We start from the raw sequence: 20,448 nt of genomic DNA on the forward strand, positions 1-20,448 counted from the left end.
CTTTTTCTCTCTCTTTTTCTCTCTCTTTATGTCTTTTTCTCTTACTCTCTGCCTCTCCCTCTCTCTTTGCCTTTTCTCTCGGCATTTTCTCTTTTTCTCTCTCTCTCTCTCTTTGTTTTTCTCTCGTTCTCTTTTCTCTTTCTTTCCCTCCCTCTCTTTCATTTTCTCTCCCTGGAGCATGCCACTTTCACTCTCTCTCTATCCCTTCCCTTCCCATCTCTTAATTGCTCTCTCTCTCTCCCTCTTTCTCTCGCTCTTACACACAAACTTTCTCTCTTTCTCTCTTCATTTCGCTTCCTCATTTTCTCTCTTTCTCTTTCTTTCCCTCTCTCTCTCTCTCTCCCTCTTTCTATCTTCCTCCCACCTCCCCTCAGTCCGTCAAAGGTATGCACCCTCCTCCCACCACCACTTGGTTACTCAACAATTGTTAAGTCCTTCTATTCTACTTCACTTCCTCCCCTTCCTCCTTTTACCAGAGGAAGAGAAGAGGGAAAGAAACAGAAAGAATGTGAGAAGCGCTGGGGAGTCGTAGGTCAATAATAAATAAAAGGAGACTCCCGCACAGACGAGAAGAAGAAGGAGGAGGAGGAGAAGGAGGGTAATTTAACCAGCCAACTAACCGGGCAGACAGCCTAAAAATACCAATCGTTGTTATGCTAGACGCGGTTGTCTTCTTCTTGGTGGTGGTAGTGTGTTGTCGTTGGTAACTGATTTCTTGTCTAAGGTACTTTGGTTATTGTACGGGTGTATTAGTGGTGATTTGGTGATGGTCGTGATGATTGGTCTTGATCAGGGGGTCAGGGAACTTTTTTAACCAATTACCCCCAAAACATATATCTCGGGGGCGAACCTGGGCGTCGACGAGGAATACCCGACCCGCCTGTTCAAGACGACTTTCGGGCCGGGACTTATGGACAACTTCCAGAGATCCCTGGCCTGGCAGTGCTATCGAGAAGCGCTACCCATTCGGGATAAGCTCTACAGGCATGGCTCGAGAAACACGGGGTCGACCTACCCGAGATGCGGACAGAGCGACGAAACTGTTCTGCTTGCACTCGTACATTGTCCAACCATTTCCGACCTGTGGAACTACATCGAATGATTGCTATCACGTGTGGGACGAATCAGTTTATCAGCCTAGTCTATCGTGAATATTGTCACGTCTCCTTCCTTGAAACAGGAGGGAAGCGCCATTTTCATTGTACTTATGGCTATGGTGAAAGAATGTGTATGGTGGACGCGTCTGAAAGGTCTAGAGACAAACACTTTCCTCTCTGGTGAATCTCTCATCAACTTTTTCATGTATCCCTTGAAGAGAAAGGTGAGAGTAGAGAGGGAAGTTCTATCTACTGAATGTTTCAAGAAAAGATGGGCAAATGTAGCAAGGATGGCAGGTGTGAATGACTGAGCCACCTTGAGCATAAACCTATGAACCAGAAAAAAAGGTAAAAAGAGAGTCACTAATGTGTTTCACTGCATGACATTATTGGCTAAGGTTACCGTGGTCTTTTCTATAGGTTTTTCTTCCCACAGGTAAACCTAATCTGTTTCCCCTTATTACTTTACATCATGATATTTCTGTGATACATGATCCCTATTGATTGTTTCTTTTTTTTTTTACAATCCCTTTTGATTGAAAATCTACCCACCCTTTTTATTTCCCCTTCCTTCTCCCCAAAAGAAAAGCTCTACTTTGTAACTTGTCCCCTCTGTGTTCAAGCCCTGTGTGGCTAATAAAGAAACATATCTATCAATCTATCTATTTGTCTATCCAGTTGTCATACATTCACTATGTTTATTGATCTATATAGTCAACATATATATACACACTGTGTTTCTTTGTTCATGCAATCAACTTCTACACAACGTGTCAATACATCCTGTTCACATATATGTTTCATGTCTGTTTATCCAGTCATTACCTACAGGCAATTTGTACCAAATTTAGTCTTTTGTTCCTCAACCAATGTTTATTCTCTTTACGTGTTCTGATTTTCTAAGTCTAGCCTTGCATGTCTAAATCCAATATTGTTTAGTTTTGTTTCAGCCCAGTTTAAAACAACATTGCAGCCTGTCATGAGTTCAACCAGTTCACATCATACGCACTCAACACACAAACTCACGACATTTCTCTTACCTGTTGAAAAAAACTTTGCAGGGGACCTATTTTATTCAAACTAACAATTACAAACTTCTTAAACCATGAAATTGAGTTGTTGATTTTTCTAAGATGAAGTGCTTTTTTTATTATTTTTGTTTATTCAGTTTTATACAACATACAAGTGAAAAGATTTTTTTCTCACATGAACCAAAGATCATTGTCGTCATCATTATTTAATATCCTTTTCTCCATGCTGGCATGAGTTGGACAGTTTGACTAGAGCTGGCAAGCAGGGGGGCTACACCAGGTTCTAGTCTGACTTAGCTTGGTTTCTATGGCTGAATGCCCTTTCAACACCAACCATATGCATATATCCATACATATATGTACATACCTACATCTATTGTGAGGAACATGAATTGTGACAAAGGTTTGGTGGAAGATTTTAATTCAGAACTTTGGAAAACAAGACATTTGTACTACAGAGCCAGAGGCAGTTTCAGCTGGGTTGGCACGGAAAGGGTTAATTCCATATCAATTTTATTGTTGATATAAGCACACAAACTGAAAAGCTCTCCAGATGGAAGATAAAATAACTGATTAACTACATCCTATTTGATTAAGTGGAAAAGCTAAAACTATTCCTTGTTTTGGCAATTGTGTGTGTGTGTCCTTAATCTTTTACTTCTTTCAGTCATTAGTCTGTGGCCATGCTGGGGCATTGCCTTGAAGAATTTTCAGTCAAATGAATTGATTCCAGTATTCATTTTCCTTTTTCCAGCCTGGTACTTACTCTGTCAGTCTATTTTGCCAGACTGCTAAGTTACAACGCCATAAACACATCAACACCAGCTGTCAAGTGGTGGTGCTGGTGGTGGGGGAAAAACATTGACACAAAGGACACACATTCATATATATATATATATATAAACAATATATGAGTATATGCATATATATGTGCATGTATGTATATACGTTCATCCACATGTACATATAGATACATAACTGGGTACATGACGTGGCAAAAGAACAAGGACAAAAATGGTAAACAAGGTGCAACAAACAAGCAGGCCACATAGAAACATCCCCTTCATCAGCTGCCACCATTAAAACTCCGGCGTTTCACAGAATTAAGGCAGTACGCATCGTTAAAATGGTTCTTCCCACGAACACAAATTAAATTGTTTTCGTGGAGGGTAGTGGCGGACGGAAAACAAGACAGGAAAACGAAACGGTGAAATAAACAAACAAAAAGGCTGTACAGCCAGACGTGAAGTGTGTATGTCTCGAACGCTGTGAAGCACGTACAGGAGGGGCAAAGAAGTACGTGCGAGCTTGGTGATTCCAAGAACGAAAAGAAATAGCAGCCGGACACACGTGACCAAGGCTGTGTGAATATACATATATACTTCCAAGAGAGTTAGAGGTTGCGAATCCAACCAACATTTCCCAGGAATTTTTACATTTCAATTATCATCATCACCATCATCATCATCACCATCATCATCATCACCATTATCATCACCTTTATTATCGTTATCGATGGTGATTAGTGATGATAGGAGTAGCCGTGATAAAAGAACTTTAAACCCCAAAATAAGATTATTTTTACTGACTTATCTCTTAATCTAGCTAGTCACAAGATTAAAATGCAGTTCAAAGGTCACCGTTTTAACACTGTTGTTGTTGAGATCAAAACTGAATTGCGGAAGGTCTTCAACTCACTTACGGAAAACAACTTCCAGACCAGATTCCAAAAGTAGCAGGAACACTGAGACAGGTGTATTAAACATAACCTGTCTGAGAACTCTTTGATAGCACCTCATATATCTGCATTCATGGATGTATATATATATATATATATATATATATATGTGTGTGTGTGTGTATTTTCAATGTTTACAAATAACACGGAAAAGATAAATAAATGGTTACCAGGGTAGTAAAAATTCACATAAGTACCAAGGATGTAACAGCCTACTTATAAAGGTAGAAATTCAAGGTTTTGGTGAAATGTTTTTGTATCACATAGATAAATAAATAAATGGTGTTAAACACAGGTGTTATTCAAATCTTTATACATCCGACATGTGTTTCGAAGAAAACATTGGTGTTATTCCAGAAGGAATAAAATGATGTAAAACAATGCAATCTACTCATCAGTGGGGAAAAATAAGAGTACCAAAACACATCAATAGGACAGATAGATAGATAGACAGAGAGACAGGCAGATAGATAGATTGATAGATAGATAGACAGACAGACAGATAGATAGCTATACATGTGTTTGTGTAGATGTGTGTGTGTGTGTGTGTGTGAAGAAAGCTATATTTAGCAATGAGTTGGCTTTTCTCAAATCCTATTTCCTGTACAAATACAGAGTACATCTTCACTTAAAACTATTCCTTATGTGGAATTCCTGTTATGTCTAATAGAGCTCAATAATGACTTCAAAGTCAATTTTTCAGATATAATACACACATACATACATGTATATACATATAAGTGTGTGTGTGTGTTCATGTGTTTATGTATATGTGAGTATGTATATGTATATTTTCTTATGGAGTATTAATCTCCATTTTTGTAAGCAGTTGTAAGTATGCAGTATAAACAATATTATAATCTTATCAAAAGTGAAAAAAAAAATCAGAAGCGTCATATAATGGGGGCTACAGACCCCTATATGAGCAGGGCCAAAATTTGAAACCCTACCACCACCAGAACCTTGCCCAAGTGATGAAAAACCTTCATGCCAAATTTGTTATTATACCACTGAAAAAAAAAATTGGAAGGGTTGTATAGTGGGGGCTGCAGACCTCTATATGGGCAAGGGGCAAAATTTAAACCCCCCCCCCCCCCGAACCTTCCCCGAGTAACGAAAAACTTTGATGCCAAATTTGGTAGAGATTGATCCGGCAGTTTGGCCATGCATAGAGGAAACACAGACACACACACACACAGAATTTTATAGATACTACATAAGATGTATATGTTCTTACAGCAGTGTATGTGCTTATGACTGGTCAAATAGGATTTGACCTCTCTCTCTCTCTCTCTCTCTCCTACTTTCACTCTCTCTCTCTCCTACTTTCACTCTCTCTCTCCTACTTTCACTCTCTCTCTCTCCTTCTCTCTTTCCCTCCCTCCTCCTCCTTCCACTCTACATACACACATATATGCATGCAATGTTTTGCTTTCAAATTTTCATTTCACTTCAATCCAACATAAAAATAGAATTTAACCCATTTCTCTTTCCATATCTCTCTCTCTTCCTCTTTCTCCTTCACTCTTTCTCTCTCTCTCTCTATATATATATATATGTATGTATGTATGTATATGGATGTATCATCATCACCATTTAATGTCCGTTTTCCATGCTGGTATGAGTTATATATGTATTTAACAAATATTTAGCTATGTATAAATGTGTGTGTGTATTTGTGTATATATATCAGCATCGTCATTGTCATCATCAACATCATTTAATATCTGCCTTCCATGTTGGCATGGGCTGGATGGTTTGACAGGAGCCGGACAGATAGATGATTACCCCAGGCTACTGTGTTTTGGCATGGCTTTTACGGGTGGATGCCCTTCTTAACACCAACCACCCTGCAGAGTTGGCTGAGTGCTTTTTACATGCCACCAGCATAGAAGAGGTCAGTTTTTGGCAAGGTTTTTACAGCTGGATGCCCTTCCAAATGCCAACCACTTTACAGTGTGGACTGGATGCTTTTCACGTGGTTACCAGCACCAGCAGGGTCACCAAGTATCTTGCAAGACAAAGAATTTTGAGAGGGGAGGGGGCATTGGAGGTGATCTTGTGTCAGATGATGAAAGATATATATATATATATATATATATAAAATATATAGTTTTAGGGAAAATAACTAATTTTCAAGAACTCATCGATGAAAATCCACTATCACATATAGAAAAATTAATAATTAAAAGCACAATAAATGAGTATAATATAAAGTAAACTAAATATCATAAGATAAATATAATATAATATAATATATTATTATATTTATCTTATGATATTTACTTTACTTTATATTATACTCATTTATTGTGCTTTTAATTATAAAATTTTCTATATGTGATAGTGGATTTTCATCGATGAGTTCTTGAAAATTGGTTATTTTCACTAAAAATATGTATTTTATATATACTTTATCTATAAGGCTCAATTTAATTTTAATTTTTTATAAATTGATTTTAATCGAGTTTTTTACCTGTAATTTTGGATTTTGTCCCTAATATTATTATATATATATATATATATATATGTATGTATATAAAATTTAGATTCAAGGTGAATATGGTACTTAGGTTTAGGCACCAGAATTAAGTATGGTATTATGATGAATGGACAGTAACAGAGAATAAAAAGAAAAAGAGAAAGAAGAAGAACAGTCAGTGTGATGTGGGACCCCAGACCAACTCCATCCCACCCAAGACCACTCAGAGCCAGCCTCCCCATACAGACACCAAACCCACCCGCCCCTTCTCACAGGAAAAAAAAAAGAAGAAAGAACAGACACCACAAAATTTTCAAGACCCCTCCCCCGGTGAAAAAGGTTATGTGTACATGGAGGAGGGAGTGTTGTCACTCAGCAATAGGGAAAACAGTAAATAAAAGACTAGACAAAGACTAAAGAGGACTCAGGACTCAAAGGTGGCGAGTAGTGTTACTCAGAAGGGGGTGAGTAACACACTTTTCATACTCTCACATCTCAAGTTATCGTTCATGTATCATTATTCTAATATTTTAATTTTAATGTTTTTCATCTTCATTTTCATGTGTCGTTCATAACATCATATTTTTATTTTAATTGTTATATGTCCCTACATGTGTTGAAGTGTCCCCCTCTATGTAATGCCATTATGGCAATTTAAAAGAAATAAAGAAGCTTGCTTCCCAACCACATGGTTCCGGGTTCAGTCCCACTGTATGGCACCTTGGGCAAGTGTCTTCTGCTATATCCTTGGGCTGACCAAAGCCTTGTGAGTGGATTTGGCAAACAGAAACTGAAAGAAGCCTGTTGTATTATATATATATATATATATATATATATATATATATGTGTGTGTGTGTTTGTGTGTCTGTGTTTATCTGTCTTTGTTGCCCCATGCGAGACTGGTAAAATATGAACTAGACTTTAAAAAAAAAAAAAAAATTGTCCGACTCAACACTTCAAATTAGTGCCCCAGCATGGCCGCAGTCCAGTAACTAAAAAAAAATTATATAAAATACACACACACACACACACTGGAAATAATATAAAGCTTTCCTATTTTCTTCTGAGCGAGAGTTCTAGCAGAAGCTCAACCAAGAACTGTAACTCCATGCATCCGTTGAAATCCTCCAAAACAATTAGCCAAACGATTGTCTCCCTTGTCTTTTCTTTTGTTGAACTTTGAAACGAATCTAGAAGCATGGATCTTTCACAAAAGGTTATAACTTAATTTATTATTACCATAGTAATTTATTATAATGACTCTTTGTTATTGCTTTATTGCTATTTTGATTGCTGTATATTGGGAGAATTACATGGAGTAAATGGACAAGCTGTTGAAATTATGGGTTTTTTCTTCCAGATCACGTCCGAAAGCTGTTAAAAATAACAGCAACATCTCCCTCGAATCAGTTTCACAACAGAAAAATAAGGATGCATTTCTATAATGTAGTCGTACATTTTTCTGTCTGTTATCTTTTACTTATTTCACTCATTGGATTGCAGCCGTGCCTTGAAGAGTTTAGTCGGACAAATCGACCGCACTACATATTTTTTTTTTAAAGCTAGGTTACCATTTATTCTATTGGCCTGTTTCGCCGAACCGCTAGATCGATCACGGGGATGTAAACAAACCAACATCGGAAATTACTATTTTTAAATCTCACAACGTGAGATATTCAGCAACAGTACTTTGTAGTAAAGATTTTTTTGCCAACATAACGTGGAAGTCCTGGTTTAGGACTAATGTTGGTCTCCAGCTGGCTATACGACACGATCTGTGTCCTTAAAAACAAAAAAATATAAGGACACAGATCGTGTCGTATAGCCAGCTGGAGACGATGTCTCCTGGGGCAAAATTACAGCAGCATTAGTCCTAAACCAGGACTGCCATGTTACGTTGGCAAACAATCTTTACTACGAATCAACATCGGTTGTCAAATTGTGATGGGAGACAAACACTACACAAAGACACACACACACACACGCACCTGCACATCTATACGACGGGTTTCCGCACGGCTTTCGTCTACCTAATTCATTCCCACGCATTGGTCTGTCCTGGGCTGTAGTAACAGACACTTGCCCAAGGTGTTACAAAGTGGGACTGAACCTGAGACCGTATGATTGTGAAACAATCTTCTTAACCACACAGACTCGCTTGTACATCTGTAGTTATGTTTAAACACCCACAGTAAGTCAACATTCATTGACAAGGTTGCAAAAAGCAACGAAGGAAAGACTTCCTTTTGTAATCCCACCCGTTCCATATCCATGGAAAGACTTCCTTTTGTGCCCCCCGTTCTATATCCATGGAAAGACTTCCTTTTGTACCTCCTCTCCCATAATTTTTTTTTTTAATATTACACATGGTGGAAAATTGATTTCCTGCCATGTCTTATAATAATAATAATAATGAGAAAGTCATAAAAATTAAGAATTTCTATTAAAAAAAAAAACTTCATTCCTGTATTATGTATATTCATGTCCCAAGGTTTGGCAAATTTCATAGAGTGAGGCAATTTAGGCCTTAACGTTTGGCAAATTGGGACATGAATATACATAATACAGAAATGAAGTTTTTTTTAAAAGAAATTCTTAATTTTTATGACTTTCTCATTATTATTATTGTAAGACACTGTAGGAAATCAATTTTCCACCATGTCTAATATTAAAAATTTTTTTTTATTGGGGTGAGGTACAAAAGGAAGTCTTTCTCTGACAATACAGAATTAACTTTAAGAAATGAGAATAAATAAGCATTACATTCGACAAAGTAATCTGAATGCTGAAGGGTTAAATACTACAATGAAAGTTGCTTGAAGCTTCTGTCTTAACTAAATGTCTTTTCTTTCTTTCTTTAATTGTATCCAGAGAAAGAGATTCCTTGAAGCAGAAGATGAAAGCAGTTCCAGCTCAGATGATAATTACGTACCATACATTACGCTCAATGAAAGGAAAAAGGAGAATGTAAGTCCATTATAAAAATATTTCATTATATGTAACAGAAACAGTATTGATTAAAAAAGCCATCTGTGTATCATACATAATGCAAAAAGGCAAATGAACTGCAGTAGTCATCCAGAGAAAATGACCCCTATGGATGCACTGTGTTTGTTTAAAAGCACAAAACTATATCAGTAGCAGAGAAAACTGCTCAACTGCGGCAGTGGGAATACTTGATAAATGATGATGATGATGATGATGATGATATCTATATACAACAGGTTTCTTCCAGTTTTTGTCTGCCAAATCCACTCAAAAGGCTTTGGTCAGGCCAAGGCCATAGTAGAGGCACTTGCCCAATATGCCATGCAGTGGAACTGAACCCGGAACCATGTGGTTACGAGGCAAACTTCTTACACACAGCAATGTCTGCACCTCAGAAATTTTTCTTTAATTCTATTTAATTTTTCGTTTTTTTTTTTTAATTTTCTTTTTTTTTTTCTTTTCTTTATTCTCAAAATTTCTCTCTTCTCTTTTTCCTGGCGTTGTCTTTTAAGGTCCAGGATCTGTATAAACGGATGGGAATCAGTGCTACGAAATTAATGAAGTCCGACAAGCACTTGGGTTCGACGTCGGCCAGCAGCAGCACCACCATCGGCGGCATCAGTGGCAGCAGCAGCATCATCAACAACAACAACAGCACCAGCAGCAGCACCAACAGCATAAACAAACTGCTTCTGATGCAGGATGAAAACAGCGAAGTCCTGGAGGACCTTGACAAGAAAGACATTGATGAGGAGGAGGAAATATGTTCTGGGCCGAAAGCGAACATCAGTTTGTTGGATCAACACAGTGAGCTGAAGAAGAAAGCAGAAGGTCAGTGGGTGCAAAGTTGTTATGTTGTTGTTCTTGTTTTTTTCCTGGATTTATTTTTAATTCATGGGCAACTGTGCAAAATATTTGTTTAACCTAAAATAGGGACAGGTAGGTTTAACCCTTTCATTACTGCTGTTGTTGTAGTAATCATTGTCACCATCACTATCATCATCAAAATGATCACTGTTGTCATGGTGATTGTCATCACTGCTATCATCATCATCATCATCATCCCTACTATCATCATCATCATCATCATCGTCATCATCATCATCCCTACTATCATCGTCATCATCATCATCCCTACTATCATCATCATCATCATCATCCCTACTATCATCATCATCATCATCATCGTCACTACTATCATCGTCATCATCATCATCCCTACTATCATCGTCATCATCATCATCATCATCGTCATCATCATATTCATTGTTAACGTTACTATATTTCAGCTCGAAAAGAAACTGCAAGAGAAAAGATGCTGAAAGAAGAGGAGAAGATTCTGGAAAGTGTAGCAGAAAAGAAAGGTAAATAGAAATACGATTTTTAAATACACTTTACTGTATGTATCTGTAATAACACACACACACACACACTCTATGATACCCCTACACATAATGCACTGTGCTGTATATAGTAATACACACACACACACATATGCTATCATTACAACACACACTGTGTTGTAACACACACACACACACACTACTAGACTAGAAGTTGCACACACACAATGTTATATATAATAACATATACGAGGGGTGTCACGAAAGCCCTGGTTGGAGGCCCAACCTTCTAAGTTCTGTTACAGGGCTTAGAAAAGCTGAAGGGCCTCTGCAATAAGTATGTGAATCTGAGAGGTGAATATTTTGAATAAAATCATAATTGATCAATCTTTCTGTATTTTCTTTTACTCAAAGCCAGGAACTTTTCAGCACCTCCTCATATTCTATTGTTTATACCAATTAATGTTGTTTAATTTATCACTGAGTATCTTGTCTTTTTTTTAATTCCAGCTTTGATGGGTGTGGCAGAACTTGCCAGAGGAATACAATATGAAGAACCCATAAAGACTGGGTAAGTCACGTCCCCCTTATTTTATGAGACACCTCCCACCCTGTTGTCTCCATTGAGTCAAGTGTTGTTTACTCCTAGAGCTGTTAGAAAATTGGATGGAAAGCCCACTGTAGGCTTCTAAAATGGTTTCTGTTATGGAGTTCTGTGATGAAATGTTTCAACCGTTTTTAGATTGTCCAATGCTTCCTCCATAGGGTGTGACCTGAAGAAGACTTGGCTATTGTTTCTAGAAAGTTGTGTGACTCGATATGGAGGTTCTCATGTTTGCTGAAACTAGCTAGCTCTAGGCTGTGATTTGAGGAAGATTTGGCTATTGTTTCTAGAAGCTTATATGACTCTATAAGAGGTTGTCTTGTATGTTGAAACCAGCAAGCACCAGGTTTTTGAGGAAGATTTGGCTATTGTTTCTAAAAGTTTATAAGTACTGGAATATTACAAAGAGTAAGTCCTGGGGTCGATTTCTACTCCTAAAACCCTTACTGGAAATAAGAGTATAAGGCAGTGAGCTGGCAGAACCGTTAGCACACCGGACGAAATGCTTAGCAGTATTTCGTCTGTCTTTGTGTTCTGAGTTCAAACTCCACCGAGGTCAACTTTGCCTTTTATCCTTTTAGGGTCAAAAATGAAGTACCAGTTGCATACTGGGGTCGATCTAATCGACTGGCTCCCTCACCCCCAAAAATTTGGGGCCTTGTGTCTAGAGTAGAAAAAAAACAAAGAATGAGAGTATGTGTAACTTTCAACAAGGGAGCTAACTGCAATGCATTTTGTATGTGTGTGTGTGTGTATATGTCTTTGTATGTTTTATTGTGTTTAGTATGTGTTTATGCATGTTTGTGTGTGTGTGTGTGTGTTTCAAAACTGAAGCATTCAATTTTAAATTCCGTTTTATTTTGTTTCTCTCTCACCAGATGGCGCCCTCCACGCCATATTTTGAACATGTCAGAGCAGCGTCATGCTAAAGTGAGGAAAAAGGGCCACATTTTAGTTGAAGGTGAAGACCTACCTGCCCCTATAAAGACCTTCAAGGAGATGAAATTCCCCAAGGCTATCATCAACGGCTTAAAGAAAAAGGGAATCACTAAACCAACCCCTATACAGATTCAGGGCCTACCTGCTGTGTAAGTTGCTTAAATGTTTTTGTTGTTGTAGGTGGTTATTTCACGTTGCTTCAGCCCACTCAGCTGTAAAAATGAGTTGCAATGCCACTAGTGCCAAGCTGTATCAGCCCCTTTGCCTTTCCCTTGGATAACATCAATGGCGTGGACAGGGGTGGCTGATATGCACGGGCAACTGTTGGTCTTCCTTGCCTGCACTTGTGCCTCAGAGGGGAATTTTCTAGGTGCAATCCCATGGTCATGGTGTGTGTGTGTGTGTGTTACAGATACAATACAATGTCTGCATGTGAGTGTGTGATGAAAAGTCCCTGGCTTTGGGTAAAAGGAAATACAGAAGGATCAGTTAATTATGATTTTTTTCAACATATTCCTCTCTCAGATTCACAGACTTATTACAGCAGTCCTTCAGTTTTCCTTCAGCCCTGTAAAAAAAACTTGGAAGGTTGGGCCTCCAATAAGACCTTTCACAACACCCTTAAAGCCAGGAGCATTTCAGGGCCCCCCCCCCGTCATTTATTGATTGATCTGTTGATCTATATTGATTGTTCTTTCTCATTTACAGTTTGTCAGGTCGAGACATGATTGGGATTGCTTTCACAGGCTCTGGTAAAACACTGGTATTCACTCTGCCCATTATTATGTTCTGCATGGAACAAGAGAAACGACTGCCCTTCATCAAGAATGAGGGCCCGTATGGCCTCATAATCTGCCCTTCGGTAAGTTATCAGATATTTCCTTCTTTGCTCCTTCTTCTTCTTCTCTGTCTCTCTCTCTCTCTTTCTGTGTACATGTATGTGACATATGTCTGTGTGTACATGTGAATCTGAGAGGGGAATATATTGAATAAAATCATAATTAAATGATCATCCTGTATTTTCTTCAACCCAAGCCAGGAACTTTTCAACACACCCTCGTGTGTGTATGCATAGTGCTCCAGCATGGCTGCAGTCAAATTACTGAAACAAGTAAAAGAATAAAAAAATATATCGTCATTGTTTAGCATTTGCTTTCCATGCAAAAACTCTGAGTAACAGTTTTTGTGATATCTTTACTGCTTTTTTAATAAAGCATATATATATATATACATATATTTGTGTGTGTTTATAATTGATATTTACTTGTCTTCATTTACATTACTCCAGCGGGAACTTGCACGACAGACTCATGAAATAATCAAGTACTACTGCAATTGTATGGAACTCGATGGCCTACCAGCCCTGCGCTGTGCGCTGTGTATCGGAGGTATGCCTGTCAAAGATCAAATCGAACTTGTCAAAAGGTTCGTGTAACAATCCCTTTATTCTTTTAATCCCCTAATTTGGTGTTATTTTGTACCCTCAAGTCTGAAAGAGCATAGCTGTAGTATCATCATCATCATCATCATCATCAACGACATTTGACGTCCGTTTTCCATGCTGGCATGGGTTGGACAGGAACTGCACTTCTCAGTTTCAGTCTCAAACGTTATTGACCAGTATTTAATGAATGTTTCAGTTCACTTACCGAGTTATGTCCCTTAGAGAATTACCTCTCTTCGGCCACGTAGACCATTGGCCAATATTCCCTGAGGGATTTGTTCTAGAGCTTTACATTCTGAGTTCAAATCGGGGTGAACGGAGTGATTTTTGAGTCAGATTTTCTATAGCCGGATATCCTTCCTGTCACCTTCACATCTCTCCAAATAACATAATATTCCTCTATAGACAGACTGGAGTTTGTTTTATCTCCTGCAAGACTGGACCTTCCTTCCTTCCTTGTCTGCCATCCACTTTGCAGGGTATACTGGGTACATTTTATTGGCACACCAACACTAGAGAAATTGTCCTCGCTTCTACAATACTTAAGAGTCCTCTCTGTTCTTTTCTGTGTTGTCTCTGATCTTTTGAAGCAGATGTGATTTGAGATGGGATAATAAAAGAATGGATGGGATTGATTAACAAGATGAAAGAAATCAAATGAAATGATTGCAGAGGGAAGATGCAATGGAAAAGGGACGGTCTTAGTGCAGCTACACATTGGTAAAGAAATTAGAGTTAAAAACATGAGTAGCATGATAGATAGTAACAGAGACATTTGTATAGATATATCTTTGAGTAGTGTCTGTCTATAATCTTTCCTATTTTTTAACCTTACTTCCAGAGGTGTCCACATCATGGTTGCCACACCTGGTCGGCTGATGGACATGCTGGACAAGAAAATGATAACTCTAGATGTCTGCCGTTACTTGTGCATGGACGAAGCTGATCGTATGATTGACATGGGGTTCGAAGAAGATGTCAGGACAATATTTTCTTATTTCAAGGTAAGCATGACTACTACTACTACTACTTTTTGTTAGCCTCCTCCTCCTCCTCCTCGTAATGGTGGTGGTGGTGGTGTTTTTTATTCCTTATTCGTCTTCGTCATCTTCTTCTTCTCTTTTAGGCTCAGAGACAAACTCTACTGTTTTCAGCCACCATGCCAAAGAAAATCCAAAACTTTGCCCGCAGTGCATTGGTGAAGCCAGTTACAGTGAATGTTGGTCGAGCTGGCGCCGCCAACCTCGATGTTATTCAGGAAGTGGAATACGTAAAACAAGAAGCAAAGATTGTCTATTTACTGCAATGTCTCCAGAAGACACCACCACCAGTAAGTCTCTCTCTCTCTCTCTCTCTCCCCCCTCACTCCTCTCTCACTCCCCCCTCACTCCTCTCTCTCTCTCTCTTTCTCTCTTCATTTATCTTTTATCTTTTACTTGTTTCAGTCATTTTTCAACTGCAGCCATGTACTTATTCTATCAGTCTCTTTTTGCCGAGCCACTAAGTTACGAGACTGTAAACACACCAGCACTGGTTGTCAAACGGTAGTGGAAGACAAAACACAGGCATAATGACACGTACACATAGATACATACAAATATATATATATATGTATACGACAGGCTTCTTTCAGTTTCTGTCTACCAAATCCACTCACAAGGCTTTGGTCGGCCCAAGGCTATAGTACACTTGCTCGAGGTGCCATGGAGTGAGACTGAACCTAGAACCATGTGGTTGGGAAGCAAATTTCTTACCACACAGCCACACCTGCACCTACACACAAACAGGCTTCTTAGTTTCCATCTACTAAATCCTCTCATAAGGTTTTGGTCAGCCTGAGGCTATTGTAGAAGATACTGACCCAAAATGCCAAGCAGTGGGACTGAACCCGGAACCAAGTGGTTGGGAAACAAGCCTCTTACTACATAGCCACGCCTGCACCTGTGTTGTTTAATGACAAATTTATTCAATGTAATTGTTGTTGTTACAGGTACTGGTATTTGCTGAAAAGAAACAGGATGTGGACGCCATCCATGAATATCTTCTACTCAAAGGAGTCGAGGCCGTTGCAATTCATGGAGGAAAAGGTGAGTGTTCTGTTTACAGATGGTCTTACTGTTTGGCTGCCAGGGTCTTACTTGTTAACAGTCTCCATCTGTTAACAAGTTAGACCAACACTATTAACAGAGCTGGACTTATAGGTTAACAGACTCGGTCTTTCTTGTTTAGGCAGCAAGTTGGTAGAATTGTCAGCACATCAAACAAAATGCCTAACACTTTGAGCCCTGACCTCCTCGGTGTTATTTAATCCTGTGCCCAGAGATGAGTAGCAAGGCTCCAGTGGTTTGATCCTGACAGCCCAGGCTCATTTTCGCACACAAGAACTTGTTTCATTGTAAAATTTCTCCCTATTTCTAAAAGAACATGCTACCAAAGCAATCAGACTGGGCACAGAGAGGTACTGTCTTACTTTCAGATGTTCTGATTGGTTGATCAAAACAGGGTCAAAGCATGTATAATCAAACACATGCTGCACCGCTTTACCAGTGCTATGAACTTTGAGGATTGATGGTGTTCATTCTGGCTCTTAACATTCTAAGCTCAAATTCTGCTGAGGTCAACTTTGCCTCTCAAACCACTGGAGTTGATTAAATAAAGTACCAGTCATGTACTGGGATCAGTGTAATTGACTTTCCCTCTCCCCTTAGAATTTCTGGCCTTGTGCCAAAATTAGAAAGAAAATTATCCCTAATATTATTATTATTATTATATATAAGGTGGCAGACTGGCAGAATCATTAGCATGCCAGGCAAAATGCTTAGCAGCATTTCATCTGCCACTACGTTCTGAGTTCAACTTTGCCTTTTATCCTTATAGGGTCAATAAATTAAGTACCAGTTATGCACTGGGGTAGATGTAATCGACTAGCTCCCTCCCCTACAATTTCAGGCCTTGTGCCTTTAGTAGAAAGGATTATTATATATATAAGGTGGCGGATTGGCGGAATCATTAGCACGTTGGGCAAAATGCATAGTCTGTCGTTACGTTCTGAGTTCAAATTCTGCTGAGGTCGACTTTGCTTTTTATCCTTATGGGGTCAATAAAATAAATACTGGTTGAACACTGGGGGGGGTTTCGATGTAATCAACTTAGCCCCCCCCCCCTCTCCTGAAATTGCTGGCCTTGTGCCAAAATTTGAAACCAATGTTATTATTATACAAATAAATAAATGTGTGTGTGTGTGTGTATGTTTCAACAGACCAAGAAGAGAGAACTCGATCAGTGGAACAATTCCGGAACGGTCAGAAAGACGTTCTTGTAGCAACAGATGTGGCATCAAAAGGCCTTGATTTCTCTGACATTCAACATGTCATCAATTATGACATGCCAGAAGACATAGAAAACTATGGTGAGTTACTACACCCTCCTCCTCTCTCTCACAGTGGCCCTGTTGCCACTCCACCTCCATCTCTTGTGCTACTCCTCCTCCACTTTCTGTGTCTATGTTTGTGCATGTATGTGTGTACGTGTGTGTGTGTGTGTAAAAAAGAGTATCCAAAAGTGCTTTTGTTTGTGTGTGTGAGAGAAAGAATATTGAAAAGGCTTATGTTTATGTATGATTATTTGTGTGTGTGTCTGTTTGCGTTTGTTGTGAATGTGAAAGAGAGAAAGGATTTCTTTTACAAATCCTTCTGAATTCTGTTGTTTCCTTACTGAAAGATATTCATTGTTTCTTCTTTTGTTTGGTTTCCAGTCCATCGTATTGGCCGTACAGGAAGGTGTGGTAAAACAGGTACAGCAACAACATTCATTAACAAGACCGTGGGTAAGTAGAAGGCGTGGCGGAGTTTTGGTTTTCATTTGTGTGAGCGGATTCACCCCCCCCCCCTTTTGGTAGTTGCCTCTCACTACATGTGACACGTATCACCTCAGCTATTCTCACCTTACCTGTACTTGCAGTGGCATCCACCCAGGATGGGTGGAGCTGGCTGCAGCCAACCAGTTCACAATGTCCCTCCTGAATACTAACCACAGTCATGATCATCATCATTTAACATTCGTTTTGCATGCTGGCATGGGTTGGACAGCTTGACAGGAACTAGCAAAGCCAGGGACTGCACCAGGTCTCAGTCTGTTTTGGGCTTGGTTTCTATGGCTGAATGCCCTTCCTAATGCCAACCACTCCACAGTGTACTGGGTGCTTTCTACATGGTACCATCACCAATGTTTTTACATGGCACAAGTACTCATGTTTTGTATGTGGCACCCGTACCAATGTTTTTTACATGGTGCCAGTACCATGACAGCAGCACCCACACCAGTGCTTTTTACGTGGCACCTTGGTTTAGGATCTCTATTCTGTTGTGGTGGGCAGGTTTTCTCAAGTACAGCAATACACAAGACAAATGCTGTTCTAAGAGAGCAAGCAGACTGGATAGCACAGATGCCATAGTCATCATTCACTGTTGAGGTGTAGAGTTCATGTTTGGATTGTCAGTGGGAATACAAGTTTACATGTGGGCCAGAATGGACAACAGACGTTAAATGATGATGATAATATATATCATATATTGTGTGTGTATATATATATATATATATATATATATATACACACACACATAGATATATGCAAGTACATAAATTTAATCTTTATTTAACAACCATTTCCATGTTACAGATAAATCAATTCTGTTGGATCTGAAACATTTACTGATGGAAGCCAAACAGAAAGTGGCACCATTCCTGGCTACATTACAGTCTGAGAGTGAGAAATACCTGGACATTGGAGGTAAGTCTTTTTCTTTCTATGTCTGTATGCATCTGTGTTTGTGTTGTGAGTTTTCCAGCTTATATTTATGTAGGTGTGTGTGTAGTGTTGTTTGTCCTTGTGTGTGTGAGCGTATACTTGTTTGTTTTCGTATGTACATATGTGTTCTTGTTTATCTTTGTGTGTGTGTGTATTCCTGTTCTGTTTGTACTGCCATGAACGAAACTCTTTTCACTCTTCAAAATACGTTTCACATCTGGATCCACAGAATCTACAGATGTATTTATCTTTCCGAATCTCCCTTGCAAGTGGAACCAGGGACTAAGAGATAATTATTCCTTTGTCGTTCTATGTCTAGTTACAAATACTAGACTTCTGTCTTTTCAACATTCAAACCTCACTGCTACGTTCCTCTTTGTAAATTTTTCCTGCAGATCTTCAAACTGCTCACCAGTTGCGCGACTTTGGTGGACCCTTTTCTTTCATGTCTTTGATAAAGTTTTAAATTTTCTTTTTTTTTTTTTTCTTTATGAAAATTATATTTGCAGGAGAAATTGGTTGTTCTTACTGCGGTGGTTTGGGTCATCGTATTGCAGACTGTCCCAAATTGGAAGCACTTCAGACCAAACAAGCTCAAAATATTGGACGCCGAGACTATTTGGCACACAATGCTGCAGATTGGTAAAACTTGAAGAGAGAGAGAGAGTGTATGTTATGTGTACGGTGGAGATAAAAGTTGCTCCTGTCTGTATTACAACATACACATTTTTCATTATAAATTATATTTTTATAAAATAAAATATTTCAAAATGATATTTTGGATTTTTATTTTTGCTGACTGGCCCTCATGCCGGTGGCACATAAAAGCACCCACTACACTCTCGGAGTGGTTGGCGTTAGGAAGGGCATCCAGCTGTAGAAACTCTACCAAATCAGATTGGAGCCTGGTGTCGCCTCCTGGTCCACCAGTACTCAGTCAAATCGTCCAACCCATGCTAGCATGGAAGGCGGACGTTAAACGATGATGATGATGATTATTAGAAAGAAAAGATTAAAAAATCAAAAATACTTCTTTATTTTCTTACTAGTTGTCAATTAAGGTGGGCAACTTAATTAGAATCATTAAAGTATTGGACAAAATGCTCAACAGCAGGTCTTCTGGTTCTTTATGTTCCGAGTTCAAATCCCACTGAAAAAAATAGTCCGAGACAAGCACATGTGCAGTTACATATATGACAGGATCCTTTTGATTTTGCCACAAGGGCACGAGTCGATTACATCGATCTCCCAGTTTTCAACTGGTACTCATTTTATCGAGCCTGAAAAGATGAAAAGTAATGTCGACCTTGGTGGAATTTGAACTCAGAACATCAAGACAGACAAGACCCCGCTTAACATTTTGCCTGGCCTGCTGCTGACTTTTGGGTTGCTATTTCTAGCAGGTAAAGCTTGGCTGAGGCTGATTCATGCCATCTTGGATGGCATTTGTCAGAAGTCAATGACAATCGCTTCGTTAATTTTATATCAGGATAAAAACTTTGGGACTGGAACAATAGAATGATTGCATTACAGAATTGATACTCATCTGTCCTTAACCTCTGATCAAACACCACCAGGGCGCATATAGTCATTATAGATATATTATAGTCATGCTACTTAGCTCTCTTTAGGGCCACAAGCCCAATTATCTTCCACAGGAGCTAGCATGTGTGTGTATGTATATATATATATATATATATACATACACACACACACATACATGAAGGGCTTCTTTTAATTCCTGCCTAGCAAATCCACTCACAGGGATAGGTCAGCCTGGTGCTATAGTAAGTGCCATGTAATGGGAATGAACCTGGATCCATGTGGTTGGGAAGCAAATTTCCTACCACGTATCTACTCGTGCACCTATAACAATTCTTTGTTTTAAAACATATGAAAACAAAATTTTTTTTTTTTTTTTTACACCTTCATGCAGAATTAGAAAGCACAGCAACATAACATTTCCGACTTCCAA

At 38.9% G+C, this 20,448-nt stretch overlaps 1 protein-coding gene across 1 annotated transcript; it reads left to right on the forward strand.

Annotated features, from left to right (window-relative positions):
• The first annotated feature begins 7,418 nt into the window (after positions 1–7,418).
• On the forward strand, positions 7,419–19,247 carry LOC106874161 (putative ATP-dependent RNA helicase DDX41). Its single transcript, XM_014921786.3, has 15 exons — positions 7,419–7,564; positions 9,220–9,315; positions 9,849–10,167; positions 10,626–10,700; positions 11,190–11,250; positions 12,162–12,371; positions 12,931–13,084; positions 13,511–13,647; positions 14,508–14,670; positions 14,793–14,996; positions 15,657–15,753; positions 16,926–17,075; positions 17,421–17,492; positions 18,345–18,455; positions 18,983–19,247. Exons 1-15 carry the CDS (start codon positions 7,547–7,549, stop codon positions 19,117–19,119), a joined length of 2,004 nt encoding a protein of 667 aa, XP_014777272.2. The 5' UTR covers positions 7,419–7,546; the 3' UTR covers positions 19,120–19,247.
• The last annotated feature ends 1,201 nt before the right edge of the window (positions 19,248–20,448 follow it).

Source organism: Octopus bimaculoides, chromosome 22, assembly GCF_046866305.1.
Source record: "Octopus bimaculoides isolate indiv1 chromosome 22, ASM4686630v1, whole genome shotgun sequence".
NCBI lineage: Eukaryota > Metazoa > Mollusca > Cephalopoda > Octopoda > Octopodidae > Octopus > Octopus bimaculoides.